At 38.9% G+C, this 26301-nt stretch overlaps 1 protein-coding gene across 3 annotated transcripts in view; it reads left to right on the forward strand.

The window, feature by feature from the left end:
- Window positions 1–26301, forward strand: part of mcama (melanoma cell adhesion molecule a) — a 181912-nt gene that overhangs the window by 149783 nt on the left and 5828 nt on the right. For all 3 annotated transcript variants that reach the window (XM_030153912.1, XM_030153910.1, XM_030153911.1), the window contains exons 13-15: window positions 12736–12771; window positions 15556–15685; window positions 22592–22709. In XM_030153912.1, the coding sequence (XP_030009772.1) occupies window positions 12736–12771; window positions 15556–15685; window positions 22592–22709 (284 nt within the window). The remainder of the gene's footprint in view (window positions 1–12735; window positions 12772–15555; window positions 15686–22591; window positions 22710–26301) is intronic.

Below are 26301 nucleotides of genomic sequence, written 5' to 3' on the forward strand. Positions count from 1 at the left end.
CAAAGATCCCGATTTAAAGCACACTACTGCCATCTGGTGGGTGTCTGACAATATACCAGTGGTTACAGAAGTGTTCTGTTATACAGGAGTCCTGGGTTCAAACCCCAGGCAGGGAAATAGCTTTTTTTTTGTTTTGTTTTATTATTCTTCCCTCCATCACATTTTAAAACAGGTTTTGCTGCATAATATTGTGGATATTGAACATTTTGCACACATTACAAAGTACACACAGTACATTTTTTTCTAAATAAAACCCTTATTAAACATAATACATACTGTCTGTTACATAACTTCTTTTCATTTTTCTGACCAAATGCTCAACTGTTTGTACAATGTTTCTTCATTCAAAAGTACTCTTTCTCACAGACACACATGCTCACACAATAGGATTTTTCCAAAATAAAAGCCTTAAATGTGATAAATCATCACTTTTATGCTCAATTATTCATACAATTTCAATTCATTTTTCTAACTGATTCTTTCTCTCACATACAAAACAAATGCACATACACACAGTAGGGTTTCCAAAATAAAAGTCTCATTTAAAGGTGATGGTGGTTTCAGCAGAGGGTCGCTGGTGTTCTGTACAGATGTAAGGAGGACAGACACTAAAGGGTGGGAACTGGTATGGGGACGGAGAGGTGTGAGTGGAGCTGAAGTGTGGACGGTCACGGGAGGCGGATCACGGGGGAGGCAGATCGCCCGGTGCGAGGTCCCGCCCAATGCTGCTTGCAGCTTTAATTATTATTATTATTATTCTCCCTCCGTCACTTTAAACTGGAATTTGACCCCCTAAACATGCTCGAAAACTCACCAAATTTGGCACACATGTCAGGTCTGGCGAAAAATTTGATAAAATGTAAAAATTAACCCCCTAGGTGCCAAAATGAGCTCTCTAGCGCCCCCTAGAAAAACAAAAAAATCACAAAAACGGCCCTAGCGGCCAGTAGGAATGTCGTAGAAACATGAAACAAACGCCAAAATTTCCGTCTCATTGAGCCCGACAAATCACGCACTTAAACTCATGACCTATCTCCAACAGGAAGTTCGCAATATGCCTTTCAAAATAAATCGCTAAAATACAAACTACTAGTAGGAATGTCATAGACACACAAAACCAACACCAAAACTTGCGTTTAATATAGCCCAAAAAATCACCTGCTGACACCTATGAGCTAGCTCCAACAGGAAGTTCGCAATTTGCATATCAAGATAAAATTTCTGAAACTAACTCCGATCACACCGTTTGTCGTATCGTCTTCTAAATTGCGCCAGAATATAGAGTGAACCTGTCTCAAAAACGTGGTCTCGCACTTTTTTTATAACTATCTTAGTTTTTTTTTTAGAAGCCCTGAAAATTGCGAAGTCTGAAACTGAAAATTCAATTTGGACATTTCCCACACATATTATATATTGAAGCGATCACAAAACACAGCAGAACACTCCTGTGAAAAAATTTTTGAGATACGATGTATGGTTTTCAAATTACAGCAATTTATCCGAGAAATGGTAGCTGAGGGAACTGCAGCCTGAACTCTATTAACTCACATGTCTGATCTATAGGAGCCATGTGAGATGAACGTGCGCATGCACACACATGCTGACAGCTGATTGGCTGAAATCTTGCTGCTCAAACAGACTGGAGAGCCTATTTTGGTTTGAAAGTCTAGAAACAACTCATCATAACTCTCATATTTCTGGGGTTACAGGAACAAATTCTACATCCAAATGTAGGAAAATGTCTTTTCTTTCCCAGACTGTTGACATTTGAATGTTAAAGTGTTTAGTTTTTGATCTGTGGGCCTCCAAACACAACAACTGCTGCTTTTTCCCTCCTTCCCTCCTGTGTTCCATTTGTCTCACTCACATGTTTGACTAACTCCACCTTCGTACACTCACTGCTGATTCACTTCTGACTTTGTTTCATCACATTAGAGATTCAAATGTTGGTCCAACCTTCCAGAAGTCTGACATGACAGAATTTTTCAGATAAGAGCTACTGTTCTGGACTGACGTCAGTTTGTCTGACAGGTGGTTTTTAGTTCATTTCTCTGAAACTCCAGTGTCTCATCTAAGTCATTAGTGTTGATCAGGTGCACCTGCCATGTTTATGCTCCCATAGCAACCATGGAGAGTCCATAGCAACTGACTGAGTGTGTATGTGAGTGAGTGAGAGAGAGAGAGAGAGAGAGAGAGAGAGAGCGAGAGACTACTGCTACTACTATTACTGATCCAACCTGAATAATATAAGAAACTGATTAGAACTGATTCTCTCTCATTCTCATGAACACACACACACACACACACACACACACACACACACACACTGTAGAGTCCATAGTAACCATGTGTCTGACATTACTACTACTACTGCTACTCATACTAATACTACTGCTGCTATTACTAAAACTACTACTTCTGTTACTACTAATACTACTACTACTACTACAACTACTGCTATTGTACTTCTATTACTACTGCTATTACTACTACTAGTATTACTGATCCAACTTGCAAAAATAAAAAAAAAGATTAATACTGCTTCTCTCTCTCTCTCTCTCTCTCTCTCTCTCTCTCTCTCTCTCTCTTACACACACACACACACACACACACACACATACACACAGCAAGGTCTTTCAAAATAAAAGCCTTGTTATAAATGGGGAAAAGAAAAAAAACATAAATCTGCCAAAAAAAACAAGAATGAGGTGTGACCGGTAACGGGTGGTGGCATGGGAGGGGGAACACGGCCAGAGCGCGAGGTCCCGACCAATGCTGCTTGCAGCTTTAATTAGGGACCGAGCCGAAAGGTAAGGCCCTCTCACGCAGTGAGAGGCCTTGCCTGCAAGCAAGGCCCTATTGTTTTTTGTTCGTTTTTATTAGGGATATTGTGTGTTTTTTAGAACATAGGTGGCGCTACAGAGTCCATTTTGGCACCCAAGGGGTTAATTTTTGATATTGTATGAAAGTGTTCACCAGCCATGACATACATGGCAAATTTGGTGAGTTTTGGAGCATGTTAAGGGGGTCAAATGGCAGTCTAAAGTGGAAAAAGTATGAAAATAAAAGAATTGTTATAAATCAACAACCGTACATCCTATCTCAAAAATTTTTGCATGTGAGCATTGTGCTGAGTCCCATGAATGTGTAGATATGTCACATGTCAGGAAAAACTGCAAAGTGAAAAATGAGTTCCAAACATCACAACTTTGCGGGCTTGTAAAAAAAAAAACTAAGACAGTTCCGGAAAAAGTGAGAGATCACTTTTTTGAGGAGGTTTCACTCTATCTTTTGATGCTATTTAGAAGTCAATATGACAAACGGTGTCATCGGAGTTAGTTTTAGAAATTTTATTTTGAAAGGCATATTGCGAACTTCCTGTTGGAGTTAGGTCATAAGTGTCAGTGGATGATTTGTAGTGCTTCATCCAACAAGAATTTTGGCACTGGTTTCATGTCTGTACGACATTCCTAGTGGCAACTAGGGCTTTTCCCATTTTTTTCACATAGGTGGCGCTAGAGAGGCCATTTTGGCACCTATGGGGTTAATTTTTACATTTTATCAAATTTTTCGCCAGGCCTGACGTGTGCCAAATTTGGTGAGTTTTTGAGCATGTTTAGGGGGGCAAATTCCAGTTTAAAGCGTCACGGAAAAATAATAATAATAATAATATAAAAACGAACGAAAAACAATAGGGCCTTTCTTGCAGGCAAGGCCTCTCACTGTGTGAGAGGGCCTTACCTTTCAGCTCGGTCCCTAATAAAAAACGAACAAATAACAATAGGGCCTTGCTTGCAAGTTACTCTACGTTTCTGCAATTACTGCTTAGTCATTTCAGACTTTTGAATAAAAAGTTATACCTCATGAAATTCCCACAAGTCTGCAGAATCCAAAAGTGAAAGAATTTTTCAGATACGACCTACGGTTATGGAATTATGGCGATTTTTTGAAGACTATGTTTACTTTCACTTTTAACAATGACAAAGTCCCTATAAAACTCTTCCTGGTGCATAGCTGTATATATCTGTCCTTAGTGCAGTGGTTCATGTAGCTGCCTATGGAACAAGAGGACCTGGGTTCGAGTCCCAGACAATCCAAATTTCTTTTTTTTTTTTTTTCTTTCTCCATTTTAAAACAGGTTTTACTGCATTGTATTTTGGATATTGGAAATTTTGCACACATTCAAAAGTACATGGAGTACATTTTTTCAAAATAAAACTCCAATTACCAATAATACAAAATTTCTATTACATAACTTCTTTTCATTTGTATGATCAAACGCTCAACTGTTTGTACAATGTTTCTTCATTCAAAAGTACTCTTTCTCACAGACACACATGCTCACACAATAGGGTTTTTCCAAAATAAAAGCCTTAAATTTGAGAAATCATCACTTTTATACTCACTTATTCATACAATTTCAATTCATTTTTCTAACTGATTCTTTCTCTCACATACAAAACAAATGCACATACACACAGTAGGGTTTCCAAAATAAAAGTCTCATTTTAAAGGTGATGGTGGTTTCAGCAGAGGGTCGCTGGTGTTCTGTACAGATGTAAGGAGGACATACACTAAAGGGTGGGAACTGGTATGGGGATGGAGAGGTGTGAGTGGAGCTGAGGTGTGGACGGTCACGGGAGGCGGATCGCGGGGGAGGCGGAACGCCCGGTGCGAGGTCCCGCCCAATGCTGCTTGCAGCTTTAATTATTATTCAGACACCACTTTGACCTGGATTTTGACCCCCTAAACATGCTCGAAAACTCACCAAATTTGGCACACATGTCAGGCCTGGCAAAAAATTTGATAAAATGTAAAAATTAACCCCATAGGTGCCAAAATGAGCTCTCTAGCGCCACCTATATACACAAAAACGGCCCTAGCGGCCAGTAGGAATGTCATAGAAACATGAAACCAATGCCAAAATTTTTGTCTCATCGAGCCCGACAAATCACGTGCTGACACTCATGACCTAACTCCAACAGGAAGTTCAGAATTTGCCTTTCAAAGTAAAATGCACAAATTGCAAACTTCCAGTAGGAATGTTGTACACACACGAAACCAACACCAAAACCTTCGTTTAATCGAGCCCAACAAATCACACACTGACACCTATCAGCTATCTCCAACAGGAAGTTTGCAAAATGCCTTTCAAAATAAAATTTTTAAAACTAACTCCGATTACGCCGTTTGTTATATTGACTTATAAATAGCACCAAAAGATAGAGTGAACCCTCTTCAAAAAAGTTGCTTCGCACTTTTTCCATAACTGTCTTAGTTTTTTTGTTACAACCCCGCAAAGTTGCGATGTTTGGAACTCATTTTTCACTTTGGAGTTTTTCCCCACATGTGACATATCTACACATTCACAGGACTCAGCACAACGCTCACATGCAAAAAAAATTGAGATTGGATGTACGGTTATTGATTTATAGCAATTTGTTTATTTTCATACTTTTTCCACTTTACACTGCCATTTGACCCCCTTAACATGCTCCAAAACCCACCAAATTTACCATGTATGTCATGGCTCGTGGAGACTTTGATTCAATATCAAAATTAACCCCTTGGGTGCCAAAATGGACTCTGTAGCGCCACCTATGTACTAAAAAACACACAAAATCTTCCCTAGCGGCCAGTAGGAATGTCACAGAAACATGAAACAAATGCCAAAATGTTGGTCTGATTGAGCCCGAAAAATCATACACTGACACTCATGAGCTAACTCCAACAGGAAGTTGGCAATCTGCCTTTGAAAGTTACTCTACATTTCTGCAATTACTGCTTAGTCATTTCAGACCTTTGAATAAAAAGTTATACCTCAGTAAATTCCCACAAGTCTGCAGAATCCAAAAGTGAAAGAAGTTTTCAGATACGACCTACGGTTATGGAATAATGGCGAGTTTTTGAAAACTATGTTTAGTTTCACTTTTAACAATGACAAAGTCCCTTTAAAACTCTTCCTGGTGCACACCTGTAAGTGTCTGTCTATAGTGCAGTGGTTCATGTCACTGCCTATGGAACAATAGGACTGGGGTTCAAGTCCCAGGCAATCCCAATTTTTTTTTTTTTTTTTTCTTTCTCCATTTTAAAACAGGTTTTACTGCATTGTATTGTGGATATTGGAAATTTTGCACACATTCAAAAGTACACGGAGTACATTTTTTCAACATAAAACCCCAATTAAGAATAATACAAAATGTCTATTGCATAACTTCTTTTCATTTTTATGACCAAACGCTCAACTGTTTGTACAATGTTTCTTCATTCAAAAGTACTCTTTCTCACAGACACACATGCTCACACAATAGGGTTTTTCCAAAATAAAAGCCTTAAATGTGGTAAATCATCACTTTTATACTCACTTATTCACACAACTTCATTTCATTTTTCAAACTGATTCTTTCTCTCACATACAACACAAATGCACATACACACAGTAGGGTTTCCAAAATAAAAGTCTCATTTTAAAGGTGATGGTGGTTTCAGCAGAGGGTCGCTGGTGTTCTGTACAGATGTAAGGAGGACGGACACTAAAGGGTGGGAACTGGTATGGGGACGGAGAGGTGTGAGTGGAGCTGTGGTGTGGACGGTCACGGGAGGCGGATCGCGGGGGAGGCGGAACGCCCGGTGCGAGGTCCCGCCCAATGCTGCTTGCAGCTTTATTTATTTATTTATTATTTTTTTTCTTCTCCTGCTCTTTGAGCTCAAATTTGACCCCCTGAACACTTACGAAAACTCACCAAATTTTGCCTAAAATTCAGAAGTGCGAGAAATTTAATTTACATATAGGTTTTGTAGATGTCAGTGAAGAAATGTTACTGCAGCGCCCCCTCGAAAAGTGGAAATGCATTACGCCAATGGGAGCATGTCCAACGTAAAGTTTGTTGTAGAGCCACGAAAATCGGTACACAGATTCATCATGAGGAGACAAACAAAAAATATTATTATGGCCACGCCCCTAAACCAACCCTTAGTCGGCCATATTGGATTGAAATTTCCAAAATGCTGAGTCAGCGTTTTCGCTGACGTTGTATTTTAACTATCTCCTCCTTGGCCGTTTGGCCAAATGAGCTCAAAATCGGTGTACACTATCTAGAGAAGTAGGGCATCAAAAGTTAGCCGAATTTTTTGGATAGGTGTCACCGTTTTTGTGTGACGATGTCGCAAACTTCGTAAAGTTTCTTTGTGAATTTACCATTACAAAAATTGCTTCAGCTAAGACATACAAACACCGATTTTGCTGAAATTTGACTCAGACATCCATCTCCCAGGCCTACACCCATTTACTAAAAGAAATTGAAATTTCGCACTATAGCGCCCCCTACAAATGTACATTTACAAAAATTACATCAGTTCGGACATACAAACACCGATTTGGCTCAAATTTGACTCAGAGATCTGTCTCCCAGGCCTACGCCTATTTGTCAAAAGAAACTGAAATTTCGCACTACAGCGCTCCCTTCAAGTTTTTTTTTTTTTTTTTTTTAATTAAAATTGCTTCAGTTCGGACATACTAACACCAATTTGGCTCAAATTTGACTCAGACGTCTATCTCTCAGGCCTACACCAATTTGTCAGAAAAATTTGAAATTTGGAGCTATAGTGCCCCCTACAATTTGACCTTCATGAAAATTACTTCACTTCAGACATACGAACACCAATTTGGCTCAAATTTGAATCATTTGTTAATCTCCCAGGCCTACACCCATTTATCAAAAGAAATTTCCATTTCGCTCATTAGCGCCCCCTACAAATTTACCTTCACGAAAATTGCATTACTTCGGACATACGACCACCGATTTGGCTCAAATTTGACTCAGTGGTACATCTTGCAGGCCTACACCCATTCAATTGAAGAAATTTAATTTTAGCTGCATAGCGCCCCCTACAGATTTACTTATACAAAAATTTCCTTACTTCGGACATACGAGCAATGATTTCCCTCAAATTTGAATCAGTTGTCAATCTCCCAGGCCTACACCCATTCATCAGAAGAAACTGAAATTTGGTGCTAGAGCGCCACCTGCTGAACGATGGGCATACTTCCACTGGACTTGTCCTTGGCGAGGGCCTTTAGATGCCGCTTGCTGCTTTAATTTGTCTTATTTTTCTTTCTCCTGCGCTTTGAGCTCAATTTTGACCCCCTGAACATTTACGAAAACTCACCAAATTTTGCACAAAATTCATAAATGTGCAAAATTGAATTTACATATAGATTTCGTAGATGTCGGTAAAGAAATGTTTCTGCAGCGCCCCCTTGAAAAGTGGAAATGCATTACGTCAATGGGAGCATGTCCAACATAAAGTTTGTCATAGAGCCACGAAAATCAGTACACAGATTCATCATGAGGAGAAAAACAAAAAATATTATTGTGGCCATGCCCCTAAACCAACCGGAAGTCGGCCATATTGGATTGAAATTTCAAAAATGCTGAGTCAGCGTTTTCGCTGAAGTCGTATTTTAACTATCTCCTCCTTGGCCGTTTTGCCAAATGAGCTCAACATCAGTGTACAGTATCTAGAGAAGTGGGGCATCAAAAGTTAGCCCAATTCTTGGGATCGGTGTCACCGTTTTTGTGTGACGACATCGCAAACTTTGCAAAGTTTCTTCGGGAATTTACCATTACAAAAATTGCTTCAGCTCAGACATACGAACACCGATTTGGCTCAAATTTGACTCAGACGTCTATCTCCCAGGCCTATTGTCCAAAATCTCAAGAGATTTTGGACAATTCCATGCTCCCAACTTTGTGGGAACAGTTTCGGGATTGCCCCTTTCTGTTCCAACATGACTGTGCATCAGTGCACAAAGCAAGGTCCATAAAGACATGGATGACAGAGTTTGGTGTGGATGAACTTGACTGGCCTACACAGAGTCCTGACCTCAACCCAACAGAACACCTTTGGGATGAATTAGAGTGGAGACTGAGAACCAGGCCTTCTTACCCAACATCAGTGTGTGATCTCACAAATGCGCTTCTGGAGGAATGGTCAAAAATTCCCATAAACACACTCCTTAACCTTGTGGAAAGCCTTCCCAGAAGAGTTGAACCTGTTATATCTGTAAAGGGTGGATCAATGTCATTTTAAACCCTATTGATTAAGAATGGGATGTCATTTAAGTTCATATGTGAGTCAAGGCAGGTGAGTGAATACTTTTGGCAATATACTGTACATTTTGTACATTATCCAGACTAGTCAGAGCATATAATCAAAGTGTTTGAAACCATTTTGACAATATACAGGGAGACAACAACACACCTGCAATACACAATTGCATGGGATGCCAGCACAGTTTGTGAAGGATTACGCAATCCAAGGTGAGGCAGAGCTCGCTGCTACTGCACCACACGTCTCTTCCCTGTATTTGAATGGGAAATGTAGAAATTCCACAGTTTCGAATTGAAGAATAATCAGAATTATTAGAATTGCATGGAAGGTACGTTAACAGAACTAGTCAGCTGACAAAAATTTTTTGTTTTATCATTATTATTATTTGGTTTTCTTTTCATGATCACAGGTGAGGCTCTGCCTCCCCTGACTGCACATCACTGCTGTAGATAGACTATTCCAACATTAATATTTTGTAGATGAAATGAGACCTTTTTATGTTTTACTGGGTGGTTTAAAGAAATAACATTCCAAATTGCAAATGTCCCATCGCAACCAGCTGGTGCCCTTGGAATTGTCAATGTAGTCATTGTCTTATTGGAAGAGGGAGAATGTTTAGTATTGTGTGATATTTCATAAGGTTGCACATTGAAAATTCCTTTTAGGCCATGTTCAGACTGCAGGCAGATGTGCCCCAAATCAGTTTTTTTGCCCATATGTGACGTGTATCCGATCTGTTAAAGACAGTTTGAACAGCACACCGATTTTTTTCAAATCTGATCCAGGCCACTTTCAAATGTGGTCTTAAATCTGATATGTATCTGATATTTTGTAATGCGCCTTCAGTCTGAACAGCCAGGTTGCATTTATCATTGAAATGCGACAAATGTCACAATTCTGCGTCCCAGGAGGAAGACTGGCAGGAAAAACAACACACTGAGATGAGATCCCTCCATATTTACGTCCATAAACACAGTGCATGCCTGTGTGGTCACGTATTACGTCAGGACCTCTTTTGAGCATGTAGGTCATATGTGAGTCGCATTCAGTTCATACTCAAAACTGATAGAAGTCACATTTAATGTTTAATATGAACAAGCACACACAAAAAATCGGATTTCATAAAAAATTCAGAATTGCGCTTTTAGACCTGCTGTATGAACAGAGCGTAAGAGTACAAACATAATTCCATAATAGAAATAATATAAAACACAGACTAGTAAAATACAGAAAAACAATCAACGGATAATGTCAAAGTAAATGGAAAAAAAAAAGAATACAACTGTTAAAGCAAGTGCAAGAATTCCCAAACCCCAATTACTCATCTAAACAGAGTGAATGTCAAACTCCTCACAAAGGTGTCAAAACATTGGCGCACCGTCTAGCGCTCCCCAGATCCAGAGGTTCCCACATCCCGATGTTGTATGGTGGGCGTTCCTTCTTTTGGGAGCCTCTCCAATCATATTCACCTGTTCCACACTGTACAGCTGCAGTGCCTCATTTAGGGCTGTATTAAAAGCTCATCTCTGCAGCCATGCAGCGCTGGATCATTGTCATATTTCACCTCTCCATAACCCGGACTCCATTCTACGGACTGCCACCATCCCCAGGTTTTATGTTTGTCCCTCGCCGTTGTATTGTTTGTTTAATAAATTTGTTCCTCCCTTCAGCACCGTGCTTATGAGTCCTATCATTCACATCAACGATGACAAAAAAAGTAGTAACTAAGAGCTCCAAGAAAACATTAAAACAGAGATCGCAATAACAGGAGTAAAACTGCAAACGACTATATCCAATTTGGATAATATACATTTGTAGGTAATTATTACTCACCAGAGATTGTAACCTTGATGCAACAGTAGTCTAAGGCTCAGTCACTATCAGTTTCTGTTTAGTCAATCATTGCTGCAGGAATGATTTTGGTTTTGCCATGACTGGGCATCCTCTGGACATCGAAAAAGTTTATCACACCTGTTGTGTGTCACACAAAGTTGGGCTGGATACAGTAGTCCCTAACAGATGCGATCTCAACCGTAAAGTAGTTGTTTGAATGCAACCTTCGCTTGTACCACACTCGGAGGATAGTATGGGGAGATGAGGATGCCGGCTCTGTTGTATTGAAGAGGATCAGACTCTCTGGCATGACAGAGAACTTCCACACAGTCCTGGTAATAAAGTAGGTTAGCCACAATGGCGTGCAGTGTGTCCATTTTGCTTGTCTGGGCCCCCCGATGAGATCTACTGATAAGAATGTCTTTTTCCATATTCTGAACTTTCCTCAGTAAACTGGAAACAGCAGATAGTGTACATGAACTGGGACCCTCTGGGACTTTCAGTATCTTGATATTGGCGTGTCTCATTCTTCCTTCCATATTGAGGCATTTCTCTCTTAATTTGGTTAATTCAGCCTCAAGTTTGCCAGCTGTATTTTGTAGCAAAGGCATGCTCCATTTCAGAAATGGTCGTCTTCATCATCTCTAGGTCGGAACAGATTGTTGCGGTGTTATTAGCCACCTCGCTTTTCATGGCTTGCAGATTGCAACGAACAGCCTCTAGTTCCTCAGTCAGTACAGATTTGAGCTCGAACTGAAGTAGACTGGCAGTGTCATTTTTCAGGGAAGATAAAATTTCAGCCTTCATGTCTGTTGTGTCCCTCTTTTCAGCAGGTTGAGGAGTGGCTTGCTCATGTGGTGTAGGTGAAGTGCACAAGGCTGTAGCCTTAGCTCCTGAGCTGGCAGCTCCTCCAGTAAATTCATATTTTCGAAGACTACTCACCATGAGTTCAAGAATGCTGGATTTCAAGTTGTCAAAAATAAAAACAATGTTCTTAGAGCAATGAATACACTCTTTAACCATAATAAAGTGCCTAAATATCGTTTTGAAATAAAAGATTCAGCAGAGTTTGCCAAAACATGTCCTGCTCCATTGCCTGCTCACTAGCACCCCCAAAGTCAAATATTTTTCATGTTTGTGTGAAAGCTTAAATGTTTAATGAAATAAGTGATGGTTCCAATGAAGAAAAGTGAGTATGTATACATTTCTGCATCTTTGTCCTCATCTCTTCTGAGCTACGTTCCATGTTGTTTGTGTTGATCCTGGCATCATGTGCATCACAAAAAGCATCTGTGTGAAACACAACAGCGGAACCAATGTTTAGCAGCAGCAAAATTCAGGAAATGAAGCTTTGATTCAGCAAAGTTCTAATTGAATATTTTATTTTAATTAATTTGAGTCGATTAACTAATTAATCAATTTTTACAGCTCTAATTGAGTTTGTTAAATAAAATATTGTTTTTCATATCAAATATTGATTATTAGATTACAGGCCTGTAGTTTTACAGTAGTATGTACTATGAATATTGTCTTGTATCTTCTAATTTAAAAATAAGTGTAGTGTCAGCATAATTTTAACAAAAACAGAGCAAAAACAGTCTGGCTGCATTATTTTTTAGAAATGACACAAAGGACAGTAATGCAAGAGAATATCCCTCAATCATCTGGAAGAATATGTGTAAGCTTTACAGCAGCTGGCAACAAATGAAACAAAAAATCATTTGTGTGGTTTTGCTAATGTTAATGGACATGGACAGCTGCTTACTGGTATGTTTTTCTTGTTCACAGTTCCCATGGTCACCTCACCTGCTACTTTTTCTCCTGGTAAGACTGATGCAGATGTCTCAAACACTCTTCCTGTCCAAGTATCCTGGCTAATATTTTGAGAGTGTGTGTGCCAAAATGAAGACGTTCTTTGTTCATTGGGAAGGTATTTCAGATGGCCTGTGGGCATATTGGATATTATGTTTCATTCAGGGGAAAAATCAAGCTCACAGCTTAACAATCCTATCTGTTTCAGTGGATTTGCTAAAATAGGTTACAAAAAGCAAACTTTGCTTCTTGTATTTACTTTTAAAGACAGGTTTAGGGTTTATTTTGGGTTTTAAAAGGGAAGTATGGAGGTTAGCATTATTACAGGCCAGTTTATTGCATCTGAATAGTCTGTACAATACCAGCAACCATTAAAATCTTCACCAGTCTGTAAGGGGAAACAACAATAAATAAAGCCCTCTTGTACAGTTAAAACCTCTAAATATTAAAGAGCACTGTGTGTTCATCATGGTGTTGCTGTTGTATCTTTCTTTGTTGAAGCAAGTCTACACTGTCCTTCAGTGAACATTATTGAAATTACTCACTCAGAACCATAAAATAATGGCAGTCTTTCATTCTCTCAGTATAACTGCATACATGTTTCAAAGGTGGATCTGTATGACAAATTATATCAAACCCAAAAAGCAGTCACTTGTAGTTGGTTACTCAACTATTGAGATGAAAACAGCATTTTGGTCCAAATTTATTTGGTAACTAATAAACAAAGACTCATCTATCCATTGTAGGAACATTAGCATCAGTAGTTTTGAATCAATGGCCACCTAAACTGCAACCAAGTCATGGCACAAAAAAGTAAAAAATAAACATAATACTTATATTGAGGCAGAGAATAATCAAGACTTTGAGGGATCAGGACCAAGACCCATCAAAGCCATCAAGGCCTGTCTCTGTGGTTACTGTTTACCAGACACAAAAAAATCCAAATGTTCACAATCACGTTTAGCAATTACAGTCATTTTCAATGAAGTCCCTCCATTTTGAGATGAGAGATAACAAAAACTTTAGGAGTGTCAACATCAACAATATGCTACATTCTTAACTAGAAAAGCCTTTTGATGTTGTTGGTGAGCACAACATTACGAACAGGTCTTTGAAAGATCATGGAAGACAACTTAAGTGTTTGATGATAGAATTATTTTTTTGAAGAAAACCCCTTTTACAATATCCAGGCAAGTGAATAACACACTGGAGATAGATGTGAATGAATGTAAACACAGGAGAATCACCAACAAGGTGTGTGTTGCCACTTGGCCAGTTAATACAGAGTAATAACATATCCCATGACAACTATGCAGACGACACTCACATTTACATCCCGCTGACAGCAGGTGAACATGGGCCCATGGACTCACTCTGTCACTGCCTCCAAGAGATCACTGTGTGGATGCAGAACAACTTTCTCCAGCTAAACTCAGACAAGACTGTCTTTGGCCCATAAAAACCAAGAGAAAGTGTCAGCAGTCAACTTGAATCTCTTACTTTAAAAGCTAAAAATCAGGTTAGAAATCTTGGGGTAACAATGGACGCAGACCTAAACTTAAACAACCACACTGAATCGATAACATCATTATCCTTTTATCATCTCAAAAACATTGCTAGAGTTAAAGGTTTTCTGTGTAAGCCAGACTTATCCATGCATTTATCTCAACCAGGTCACGTTACTGTAATGGCCTTCTTACTGGACTCTCTACATGAGCTGAAAGACAGCTGTTGTACATCCAGAATGCTGCTGCTCTGGTCCTGACTAGAACCAGGAAGTATGACCATATTAGTCCTGTGCTCAGGTCTCTGCCCTGGTTTCCTATCGCTCAGAGAACAGACTTTAAAACACCTCCGCTGGTGTATAAGTCTCTCCATGGTCTACCACCAAAGTACATCTCTGGCATGTTGGTCCCCGATGAACCATCTCGGACCCTGAGAACCTCAGGGATAGGTCTTTTGCTGGTGCCCAGAGTCAGGACTAAACATGCTGAAGCTACATTTCAGTTACATGCAGCTAAACTGTGGAACAGTCTTCCTCATGACATGAGACAGGCCTCTGCTCTGACAATGTCCAGGCTGAAAACGGCTCTGTTCAGCTATGCATATAACAACTGAAAGGGTTCTATCTGCACTCTTCTCTTTTACTTTAACTGATTATTATTAATGTTTTGTTGATTATGTTTTAAATGTAATTGTGTTTTTAACTTGTCTCCTTTCCATTTATGTAAAGCACTGTGAATTTCCCTGTGTATGAATTGTGCTATACAAATAAATCTGCCTTGCCTTGCCTTGCATATTACCATTAACACTCAAGAAAAGGAAGGCCAGTTTTAGAATTTGTCAGAAAATATCTGGGGGAAAAAAGCCTGCTCATTCCTGGAAAACAAGATTCTCATTGGCAGATGAATCCAAGATTAACTTGTACTTAATTTACTTGTACTAACTTGATGGTAAGAAAAACATAACTTCTGATCCAAAGCAGACCATGTCATCTGTCAAACATGGTGGAGTGTAATAAAATAATAGACTTGCTGTTTAAAAGGAGAAAGAGCAGACTTTTTCTTATTGTTAGAAAATATTAAATCCAGCATTTCACCACAGATTATGTGTCATTGACAGTCATCACAGATTATGTGTCAAGACATTGCATAGAGGAAGTCCATATGGTTTGGTTTGACAGTGTTCTGAGGTATGTCATTAGCTGATGCTGCATAGTGTCCATACTGCCACTGACAGACAGTAACATGTCTAAGGTCTCTTTCTCTCTCTGTCTTTGTATTTGTGTGGTTGCAGCTGAGGGCAGTGGGATCATCATAGTGGTGATCATTCTATCTCTACTGCTGCTTGCCATCCTGGGCAGTGTTCTGTACTTCCTACATAAGAAGGGAAAGATCGCCTGTGGACGCTCAGGAAAGCAGGAGATGTGAGTATTCTCATTATTTTTACACAACAGTGTGTTTTACTGACCTCAGAGGCAAGTCTCAGTCTATTGTATCCCAAGTCTGGTGCGACCTCCAGGGTTGATAAAGTATTTCACTTTATCAACCCTGGATGTGCTGAATCAGCAGTTCTTTGAACAACCACCAAAGGCAGGGTTCGAAGGCCAGCCCTAAGTGAGCATAGATCCCTGTTAGGCTGTTAGGTTGATTTCATTACTCTAGAATTAATTCATATTGGACTGTATGGTCCATCAGCTAGCCTGCCATATAGTAATATTATTAACATTAATTATTCTGTTCAAACATTACATAAAGTTGTCTTTTGGTTAATACCCTCAACTGTGTCCTAAAGTTGTATCAGAGATGGATCGTGGACAGTGTGTTCATTAAATTATCTTTCCAATATGGGCATGTGTGCCGGACGTGAGGCTTCAACAAGGCAGTCCACAAACCATATCTAGTCTGTTGTCTGAACTTTTTTTTTTTTTGAGCAAATTACTTAAAAAAAAAAAAAAAGTAATGAGTTATAGTTACATTCCCAAATAAGTAATTGAATTAGAAACTAATTACTCCTTCATAAATGTAATTAATTACCAGGGAAAGGAATAATTGTATTACTTTTTTGAAAAACCTTCAAATATGTAAAATAATTCAGTTGCATAAAATAGAATGTGTGTATATATATATATATATATATATATATATATATATCAGGGATTAAAGTTCTCCATCACCACGACGGATTTCCGTCAAATGGAAAAACTGAGGGGGGAAAAAGTCATATTGAAGTAACTTCCCCACGTGTTTCACGGAGTCCAGTCGGCACCGCGATCCTGTCCTGGGTCTGCAGGTGTTTAACACAGGCACAGGGGGCTGACAGGTTTAACAGTGATGATAATAAGATGACTTCTTTATTTTTATGTCGGGAGGAGAGATTGATGACTATCTTTGGAAGGAAACACTGCTCATTCTGTGCCTCAGAAACACATGGACAAGTTCAGCTTTACCGAAGTTCAGCCTCCAGACGCTAACTTTAGTTTAGTGCTAACAAGTAGCTTTCATTATGAAAGAACCACAGTGAAAAGGTAAGAAGACGGAACTGATCTACATGTACCTTCATGTCTGGGTTCATAGCTTATCTCCTCTTGCCGGTATATGACTAGTGTGTGTGTTTGTGTTTGTGTGTATGTGCCCTTCCCATGCGTGCCGCGGCCTTGCGCGGTTACGCGCCTGACTGCATAAGTGCTTTATTTTGACCCGTTTAGCATCTTATTTCTATCTGTATGGTACAGTACGAAGATAAAATTGAATGAATGAGTAACACCCTTGGTATTTGCAAAGCCACTGCTCCAAGCCTCCTCTGCTCCAAGCTCCACTGTCCCTGGAACAACCTCCACCTCTACTGCTAAAGTGAAAAGTTCTGCTAATGTGCCATATGTCTCTGGAAAAAAACAGAAGCGTACATCCGGAATGACCAAGCTTGAAACTTTTGGTTTCAGTGCCAAAAAGCAGAAAAAAAATAAAAGATTAGTTGGTTAGGGTTACATTTACACAGACATTTTCCCCAAAATTCATGTGCTGTTGGAGTTGGAGTTATGTTTTAGGAGTTCCTAAATTGTTAAATAAAAAGTTTTTCACTCATTTTTTGCAGTAAGGTTTTCTTCTAGTTATTATTTTCACTTGCTTCAAAGGTTTTCATACCCTTTAAAATTAACCAGAGAGCACCAAAAATTGACCTGAAGCTTTAAAAATTTTCTGGGGGAAGACCCCCAGACCCCCCACCAATACCACTCATGACATTTTTTCTATCCATGTTACTAATCTTCTACACCTGTACACTCTCCCATTCAGTGTGTTTTACAGTATTGCCAAATTTCACTATATAAACTTGTACGCTATAGTAGTATTGTATTGCATCATTTTTAATAGTGGCCAATGATTTTGACCAGAAGAAAATTTTCAGTCAGATGAAAAATTTTTGCTTTAATCTGTGATATATATATATATATATATATATATATATATATATATATATGTATATATATATATATGTATACATTCTATTTTGTGGGCATAGTGTACAGGAATATCTGTACAGAGTATGGACTGGAGGTCCCAGGGTCCAGATAGGAGACACCCCCGAAGGTGACAGAACAAACAGGAAAGGTTCCTGTGGGACTTCCAGATCCAGACCGACAAGATGGTGATGGCCAATCAGCCTGACATAGTGGTGGTGGATAAACATTGAAAGACAGCGGTAATGATAGATGTAGCAATCCCAAGTGATAGCAACATCCGAAAGAAAGAGCATGAGAAGCTCAAGAAATACCAAGGGCTGAAGGAGGAGATAAAGAAAATGTGGCGTGTGAAGGCAACAGTGGTACCAGTAGTGATCGGGGCACTAGCGGCAGTGACGCCCAAGCTGAGAGGATGGCTCCAGTAGATACCAGGAACAACATCTGAGATCTCTGTCCAAAAGGGTGCAGTCCTAGGAACAGCTAAGATCCTGCACAGAACCCTCAGGCTCCCAGGCCTGTGGTAGAGGAACCGAGTCTGAAGGAGACACCGCCCAGGTGGGCGAGAAGAAGATTTTTATACATACATATATATATATATATATATATATATATATATATATATATATATATATATATATACATACACACACACACTACTGGTCAAAAGTTTTAGAATACCCCAATCTTTCCAGTTTTGCCAGAGGTAAAAAAAAAAAAAAGAAGGTAAGGTTATTAAACAAAACTGAAAAATAATGTACATTTCAGAATTATACAAAAAGGCGAACAAGAAATGGGTTAACAACTTAAAGCAGTTCTGCAGCAATGGAGGTTGATCAAGCCTCGAAAGTTGGTGCTACCAATTCCTACAGGTGTCCCAATGTTTCTGAATTACTTACAACCCCCTCTGTCTGCATTAAAGTTGTATTGGAACACACTTTGGTACCATACTGCTGTGAGCATTATTTGAACAGTATTGTACTGCAGAAAACTGTGTTACTATAAAAATGGCGAGGAAAAGGCAATTAACGATAGAAGAGAGAGAACATCATAACACTTAAAAATGTAGGTCTTTCCTACAGAGAAATTGCCAAGAAAGTCAAGGTGTCAGTAAGTCCAGTTTCCTTCACCATCAAAAGGCACTCAGAAACTGGGGGAAATGCTGATAGGAAGAGGTCTGGCAGACCCAAAGCCACAAAAGAATCAGAAGACAAGTTTCTGAGAGTCAACAGCTTGCGTGATAGGCAACTCACAAGACAACAGCTTCAAGCACAGCTCAATAGTGGTCGTAGTAAGCAAGTCTCAGTTTCAACTGTGAAGAGAAGACTTCCAGTTGCAGGTTTGATGGGTCAAGTTGCAGCACGAAAGCCATTGCTGAGACTTCAGTATAAGAGAAAGAGGCTTGCCTGGGCCATGAAACACCACCAGTGGACTACTGAAGACTGGAAGAAGGTGTTATGGACTGATGCTTGAATTCCAAAACAAAAGTGGAAAAACTGGGGTCTTCTAAAACTTTTGACCGGAAGTGTGTGTGTGTGTGTGTGTGTGTGTGTGTATATATATATATATATATATCGATAGATAGATAGATAGATAGATAGATAGATAGATAGATAGATAGATAGATAGATAGATAGATAGATAGATAGATATAGATACAGGGTGGGAAAGCAAAATTTACAATATTTTGAGGCAGGGATTGAAAGAGTGTATGACCAGTTAGTTTACTGAAAGTCATGAGAATTTATTTGCCACAAGAAAGTTTACATAATAGAAAATGTTTTTATTCTATGTGTTGTCCTTCTTTCTCAATAACTGCCTTCACACACTTCCTGAAACTTGCGCAAGTGTTCCTCAAATATTCGGGTGACAACTTCTCCCATTCTTCTTCAATAGTATCTTCCAGACTTTCTCATAATAGTTTTGCTCATAGTCATTCTCTTCTTTACATTATAAACAGTCTTTAAGGACACTCCAACTATTTTTGAAATCTCCTTTGGTGTGACGAGTGCATTCAGCAAATCACACACTCTTTGACGTTTGCTTTCCTGATAACTCATATGGCCAAAAGTTTCTGAAAAGGTATGGATAATAGTGTTAGGTATGATTATGACATCAATATATGTTTGGTTTCAAAACAATTGACGTAGTGCCTGCTGAGAAAAAACAACTAAATGTTCATTGTAAATTTTGCTTCCCCACCCTGTATATGTATATATATGTATATATATATATATATATATATATATATATATATATATATATATATATGTATATATATATATATATATATATATATATATATATAGAGAGAGAGAGAGAGAGAGAGAGAGAGAGAGAGAGAGAGAGAGAGGGAGAGAGAGAGAGAGAGAGAGAATTAAAAAAAAAAAATTAAGACGTGATAAAAATGTGAATGCAAAATCCTGGAGTTCATACACCTGAACTCCTTTACAAACAGGAGCTCAGCTCCTTGACTTGAATCCACATCAGAACACTGTAAATAGCAAAGTGTAAACAATAAGTTTGAACAAAATTAAAAACATCCATGAAATAATAAAGCAGTTGCATCCTTTGTGGGTTTTACTTCCTCTCCTTCTTATCCTTTGGCAAATTTGAGTTAAGGAAGACAAATGATCTAACTTTTGCCGTCTTGAGGCAACTTCTCTGATAATTTTAGTCCTTGTCTTAAAGAATGCTCTTTCCAGTGGAACTGATTTGGCCACTAAACAGAGCTTCTTAACCATGACTGTGGTAAGGCCGGGGTACACAAGAAGAAGATGCTCTTCTAGATAACTGCGCATCTCGTCGTTAATATCTCCTCCTCCTCTGTCCAACATGTGGCATGATCAGCTTGTGCACAGCTGATCTATATATATATAGTATAAGCTACATATAGTATATATAGCTTTTTTGATTTGTCTTAATTTTTTATTTTGAACTTGCTTTTGCTCTTGTGCGCTTTCGTGCTTTGCTACTGTCAATTTTGGAATTTCCCCTTGTTCGACTAATAAAGGCATATCTTATCTTATCTTCTGACCAGTCAGTCAGACGCACAAGGAGCTCACTGATAACTCCTCCCCTAAGTTAGCTGTGCATATCGCTGCCTTCAAGTGAATGAGGTTTGCTGCGGACAACTCAAACTCGGAGATGTCATTGGTCATTCACGTGAAGGCAGCCTGGACAACTCAGGCTCATGGGGCACACAGGTGAAACATGAAGGCAATTTGAATACAAGAAAAGCACTCGGAGAGCAGAGACCTCTGCCAAGACAGATGCCCCCCCCAATCACCACCAAAATTTAATAATTTCTTCCTTGTGCCAGTACCAACATTTCCTGAAAAATTAATGAAAATCTGTCCATAACTTTTTTTTTTGTTTGAAATTCAAGTTTTTATTGAACTTTGCATAGGCTTGGTACATGGCAAACTTAATATGTTTCTCCATACAAAAACAGGTAGTATATAATTAACAATTAACTCTGGCGACAGACTCAACATACTCTTTATCTCATAAACATCAAAGTTCAAAAATAAAATAAATAAATAAAAGACAGGCAGCAGATACAAAAGAAGGTGGGTACATAATATCAACCAGTAAATATCTGTATAGATACACACACCTGCACATGCACTCATACAGACCTATCTACTTTTATGTAATCCCAAAACGTGTCCCAAAGGGTCACCCTCTTCCCTCTGTCATCACTTAATCCACTAAGCATAGATTCATAGGATGCCGTTTCAGTCATTGCACAGACCCATTCTTTCATCTGTGGAGTTTCTGATGTTTTCCAGTGTCTTAGAATGACTCGACAAGCTGTTGTACCCACTGAAATTACCGAAAAGTTACTTTTGGTTATATTGGGTAACTGAGATTTATCCTCCAGTAAGCAGAGCTCTGGGTTTGAGGAGATTTCTGCTTCAAGCCAGTTACTTAAAATATTTAGAATTTGAGTCCAGAAGGGTCTGACTAAAACACATTCCCACATGCAATGAAGGAAAGTTCCAGTTTTCTCTCAGCATTTCCAACATAAATCATCACCCAATAGTTTCATCCTATACAATCTAAGTCTTTAACTTTTTTAGTTATCTTGCTAAGAAACAAACACGCACACACGCAAACACTCAAAGCAAAGTGATCACAATACCTCCTGGCGGAGGTAATAATAATGGCTGACAAACGGACAGATCGCAACTACAAATCGGTTCTTATCTTTGTCGTAAAAGAGCCATTCAAAAGACTCAACTTGTTTGCGAAGATCACATCTCTAGTGCCTGGCTGTCTGAGCGAGCCAGGTTGGATAACAGCTGTTAGATATCAGTGCATAATACCGTGCCACAATTAACTGTCGGTAATGGTAACGGCGTTGTAACATTTCAAATAGTAATCAATTAGATTACTCATTACTGGAAAACAACAACGGTATTAGTAATGCTGTTATTTTTAACACTGTTATTCCCAACTCAGACTGTGTGCATTTTTTTTTTTTTTTTACCTTTTTCCAGATGGCTCCTGTATCCTGCTGATTCTCATCTTTGTTTTTCTAGACCATTTCAGCTTGATATGTTAAATGTCGATGAGGACAACTTTAATGCTTTGTTTCTGAAGTACAGCTAATAAATGTTGACATGAGAAACGTTTTTAATGATAATTGTTTAAGTGTTGTTTGTAATAACTGCCTAATGACAATAGTGGTGCAGTACTGATTAACTAAAATGACACTGTGACAACATACATGTTCAGTAGTGAAACATAGATATTTTAAGTGATTTACTATTGTTGATAAAGACTAAAGCAATTGGCAAGTGCTCCATGTTCCATGTGTATGTGACCATTTGTCTGAATAGAATATTGAAGTGGTTGTGTTTGTTGTAGCACCAAAGAGAAGACCACCAAAGATGACATTGTTGTGGAGGTGAAGAACAACACCAAGAATGAAGAAGCTGTTCTGCTAAAGGCTGTGAGTGGAGACCAGAGGGGCTCAAATGAACAGGTGAATAAACACACAGAATGCCTCCATTGTCCTCTAGAGGCTGTATTTTCTATTACAGTGCAACCTAATAACCACCTTTGGAATAACAACATAGTCAGCAGTCGACTCATTGTAACCTGACACCAAACGTTTGCAGTTAGAATGTACAGTGTGTTCTGAGTAAGAGCCACTTGGCAGCTCACATTGTATGTTACATTAATTGGAAGCAAAACTAAACATATACTTGCATATTCAAGTACATATACTAGAAAACTGAAGTGAAAAAGTACAGATTCTATAATGTACTCAATGTGTAAAACTAAAAAGTATGCCTTTGAAGGACATTTCTACCAGCTGTTTTTTTGTACAGAGCTACTAACTTCTAACTCAGGGGTCACCAACCTTTTCTCTTCTGTGGGCTACTTTTACCTAATGAAGTTGCCGGAGGGCTACTCTAATTTAGCAACATTTATTTACATAGCTATTTTTCATACATACACATATTTTGTATCATACGTTTGTAACATTGTGCTCTTCATTTATTTTATTGATTTATATATCTTTGTTTTAACATTTACAATACTTAAAAAGTGTTAATATGAAACTATTATTTTACTTTAATTAAGAAAATCAAAAGTAGAAAAAAACAAATACAAGCATTTGCATGCTGTATTCCTAAATATTTTAACACTATGTCAAAAATTATGAAATGGAACAATCCTGCATATTTTTATAGAATTACTAAAAACAAATAATACACACCTGTATGTGCATTTTTAATACTTTGAAATTGTGAAAAGGAACGCTGTCACTCACACAATAAAACTTCACTAGCATCTGCTGCTGTATTTCTTTAGGATTTGACCTTTGAATTCACATATGCTGTCAAAACATATTAATTAAAACCAGAACTTTGTGCACATAAATCCACCATTCCCATCACTTCTACAGTCATCACACTGGAGTCAAACGCAGAGGCACCTGTTCAGGTCCGACTCCAGCTGTCTGAGCGCATGCGCAGATAGTGTACATATGTTTGCGCTGGTCCAGGATGTGAACCACTTTACTGATGCCTCTGTTAAAGCACTGGCCTTGGTCAGTTTAGTGAACATGGACTGATGTTTTTGGACTTTTAGTTTTCAGCTCTTTTACCTTCTCTTCACGGAGGCTGATTCCCACTGGAGAATCTCCAGAACAGTCGCTGTGACCTTTGGTGAAATTCCGCTCCACGTTGCATCTTTTACTGATTTCCAGAATGCGCCACAGATCAGACACACACACACACACACACTCGTCTTTCACATTTGTTAAACAGAAGTCCGTGCCTCATCGTTGGTGAAAATAACTCCCTGACTATATTCAGCCGACATCGTTGCGGGGCTAAACCCACTACCTGCCTGGCATCTGGCTCATCCTGGGCTCCGCCCCTCTCCAATGACAGGCAGCAAACCAGCGTTAAAGTTTGATTGACAGCTAGTTGACCGTTTCATCTCGGGAGGGGGACACTTGTAATTTTGATTGGGTGGAAATTTAGACCTGTTCTACCAAATGACGAATCAACTTTGTGTTCTTATATTAGTGACCCTTGGCGAACCAAGATCACGAGCAACATGTTGGAGAACTCTGAACTAGTTCTATTTTTAGAACAGGCCTGCGGGCAACTCGCGTGGTCCCTGCGGGCGACCTGGTGCCTGCGGGCACCGTGTTGGTGACCCCTGTTCTAACTTCTTCTGATGTTAGCCTCATGGCATGGTAGGTCCCTGGCCATGAAGGGCTTTGTAAGTGAGGAGGAGTATTTTAAAGTCTATCCTAGCTTTTACTGAGAGCCAGTGCAGAGAAGCCAACACAGTATAAATATGGTCTCTGATACTGGTTCTAGTCAGTACACGAGCAGCAACATTCTGAATTAGCTGAGGTCTTTAAAGATTTTTTGGGACAGTCTGAGAAAAGTGAGTTACAATAATGTAGTCTGGAGGTAACAAAGCATGAAATAATTTTTCTGCATCATTCTGTTAAAATATGATTTTAGCAATATTACACAGATGAAAAAAGGCAGTTCTGGAAATCAGTATAATGTGAGTTAAATGATAAATCCTGATCAAAAATAACGCCTGGATTCCTCACGGTGGTTTTGGGCTCCAGGGTAAAACCATCCATGGTGACTGCTTTGCTGGACACTGCATCCCTAAGATTTTTGAGGCCAAGCACAATGACTTCAGTTTTGTCTGAGCTTAACAGCAGAAAGTTGTTGGTCATCCAATCTTTAATATCTTTAATGCACTCCTGTAGTTTAGTTCGCTGACTGGTTTTATCAGGTTTAATAAATAAATATAGTTAGGTATCATCAGCATAACAATGAAAGTTGATTGAGTGTTTCCTTTTAAGTTACGGAAAGGAAGCATGTATAAGAGTATTGGTTAAAGTAGCGAGCCTTGAGGAATTCCATGACTAACAGTGGTGCACTGAGAAAACTCATTATGAACATTAGCAAACTGAAGACGATCTGTTAGATAGGATTTGAACCACATTAATGCTGATCCTTTAATGCCAATTGATTGTTCCAGTCTGGCTACAGTACTGAAAAAAACATGTGATTGTTCTTATTTTACTCCATTAATGATGAATAGCAAGCTGTTCTGGCAGAATGAAGTGCCTTCCTGTATTTATTTAGACTGTCCTGCCAGGCTGAATGGTGTTCTTCCAGTTAAGTAGAACGTCATTTTCTCGGGTATGCTGCTTTAATTTGCAAGTATGACAATCAAGCCAGGGAGCCCTTGTTTTATTATAATCTTTTCCACTGGAGCGATTAGATGTAATGTTTTTTCGCATTAAAGATGCTTTACCTTTATGTAGTAGCCACCTCTTGATCTAAAACTGACTGAGTTGGGGAAAGAATCTGCTGTGTAATTCCGATACGGGATTAAATTAAATGTCTGGTATGAATATTTTTGGCAGGAAGGGATTAACTGAATTACAAAAATTCAAGTTATTTGGCAGTGGTCAGAAAGGAGAGGATTTTGTGGAAAGAAAAATCTTCAAGTTCCACACCATAAGTCAGGACTAAGTCAAGGGTGTGACTAAAACATTGAGTGGGCTTGTGAACACAATGACTAAAGTCTATTGAGTGTAGTAATGACATCAATGCATTTCTGAGGCTATCGTTATCATTGTCTACGTGAATATTGTAGTCTCCAACAATAATTACTGGACAGGACTAGACCGCCAAGGAACTCCACAAACTCTGATAAAAATTCAGTGTATGGACCAGGAGGACGATACATTATAATTAACAGCACTGGCTGGAGTGTTTTATAGGTTGGATAGATTCAGACTAAGACTTTCAAATTAGTTAAAACTTGGCTTTGGTTTAGGATTCAATTGTAGACATGAATTAAAAATTGCTGTGACTCCTCCTCAGCCTGAGTCTCAAGGAATCTGATTATTAAGGTGACTAGGAGTAGCTTCATTTAAGGACACATACTTAAATGTAGGCTGTGTAGACCTCCTTCTTCAGCCTGACAGCTCCCCTCACCTCTGGTATCCACCAACGGGTTCAGGGATTACCACCACGACTGGCCCCAGCTACCTTACGGCCGCAGCTCGCCGCAGCTCA

This window comes from Sphaeramia orbicularis, chromosome 14 (assembly GCF_902148855.1).
Source record: "Sphaeramia orbicularis chromosome 14, fSphaOr1.1, whole genome shotgun sequence".
Taxonomy (NCBI): Eukaryota; Metazoa; Chordata; class Actinopteri; order Kurtiformes; family Apogonidae; genus Sphaeramia; species Sphaeramia orbicularis.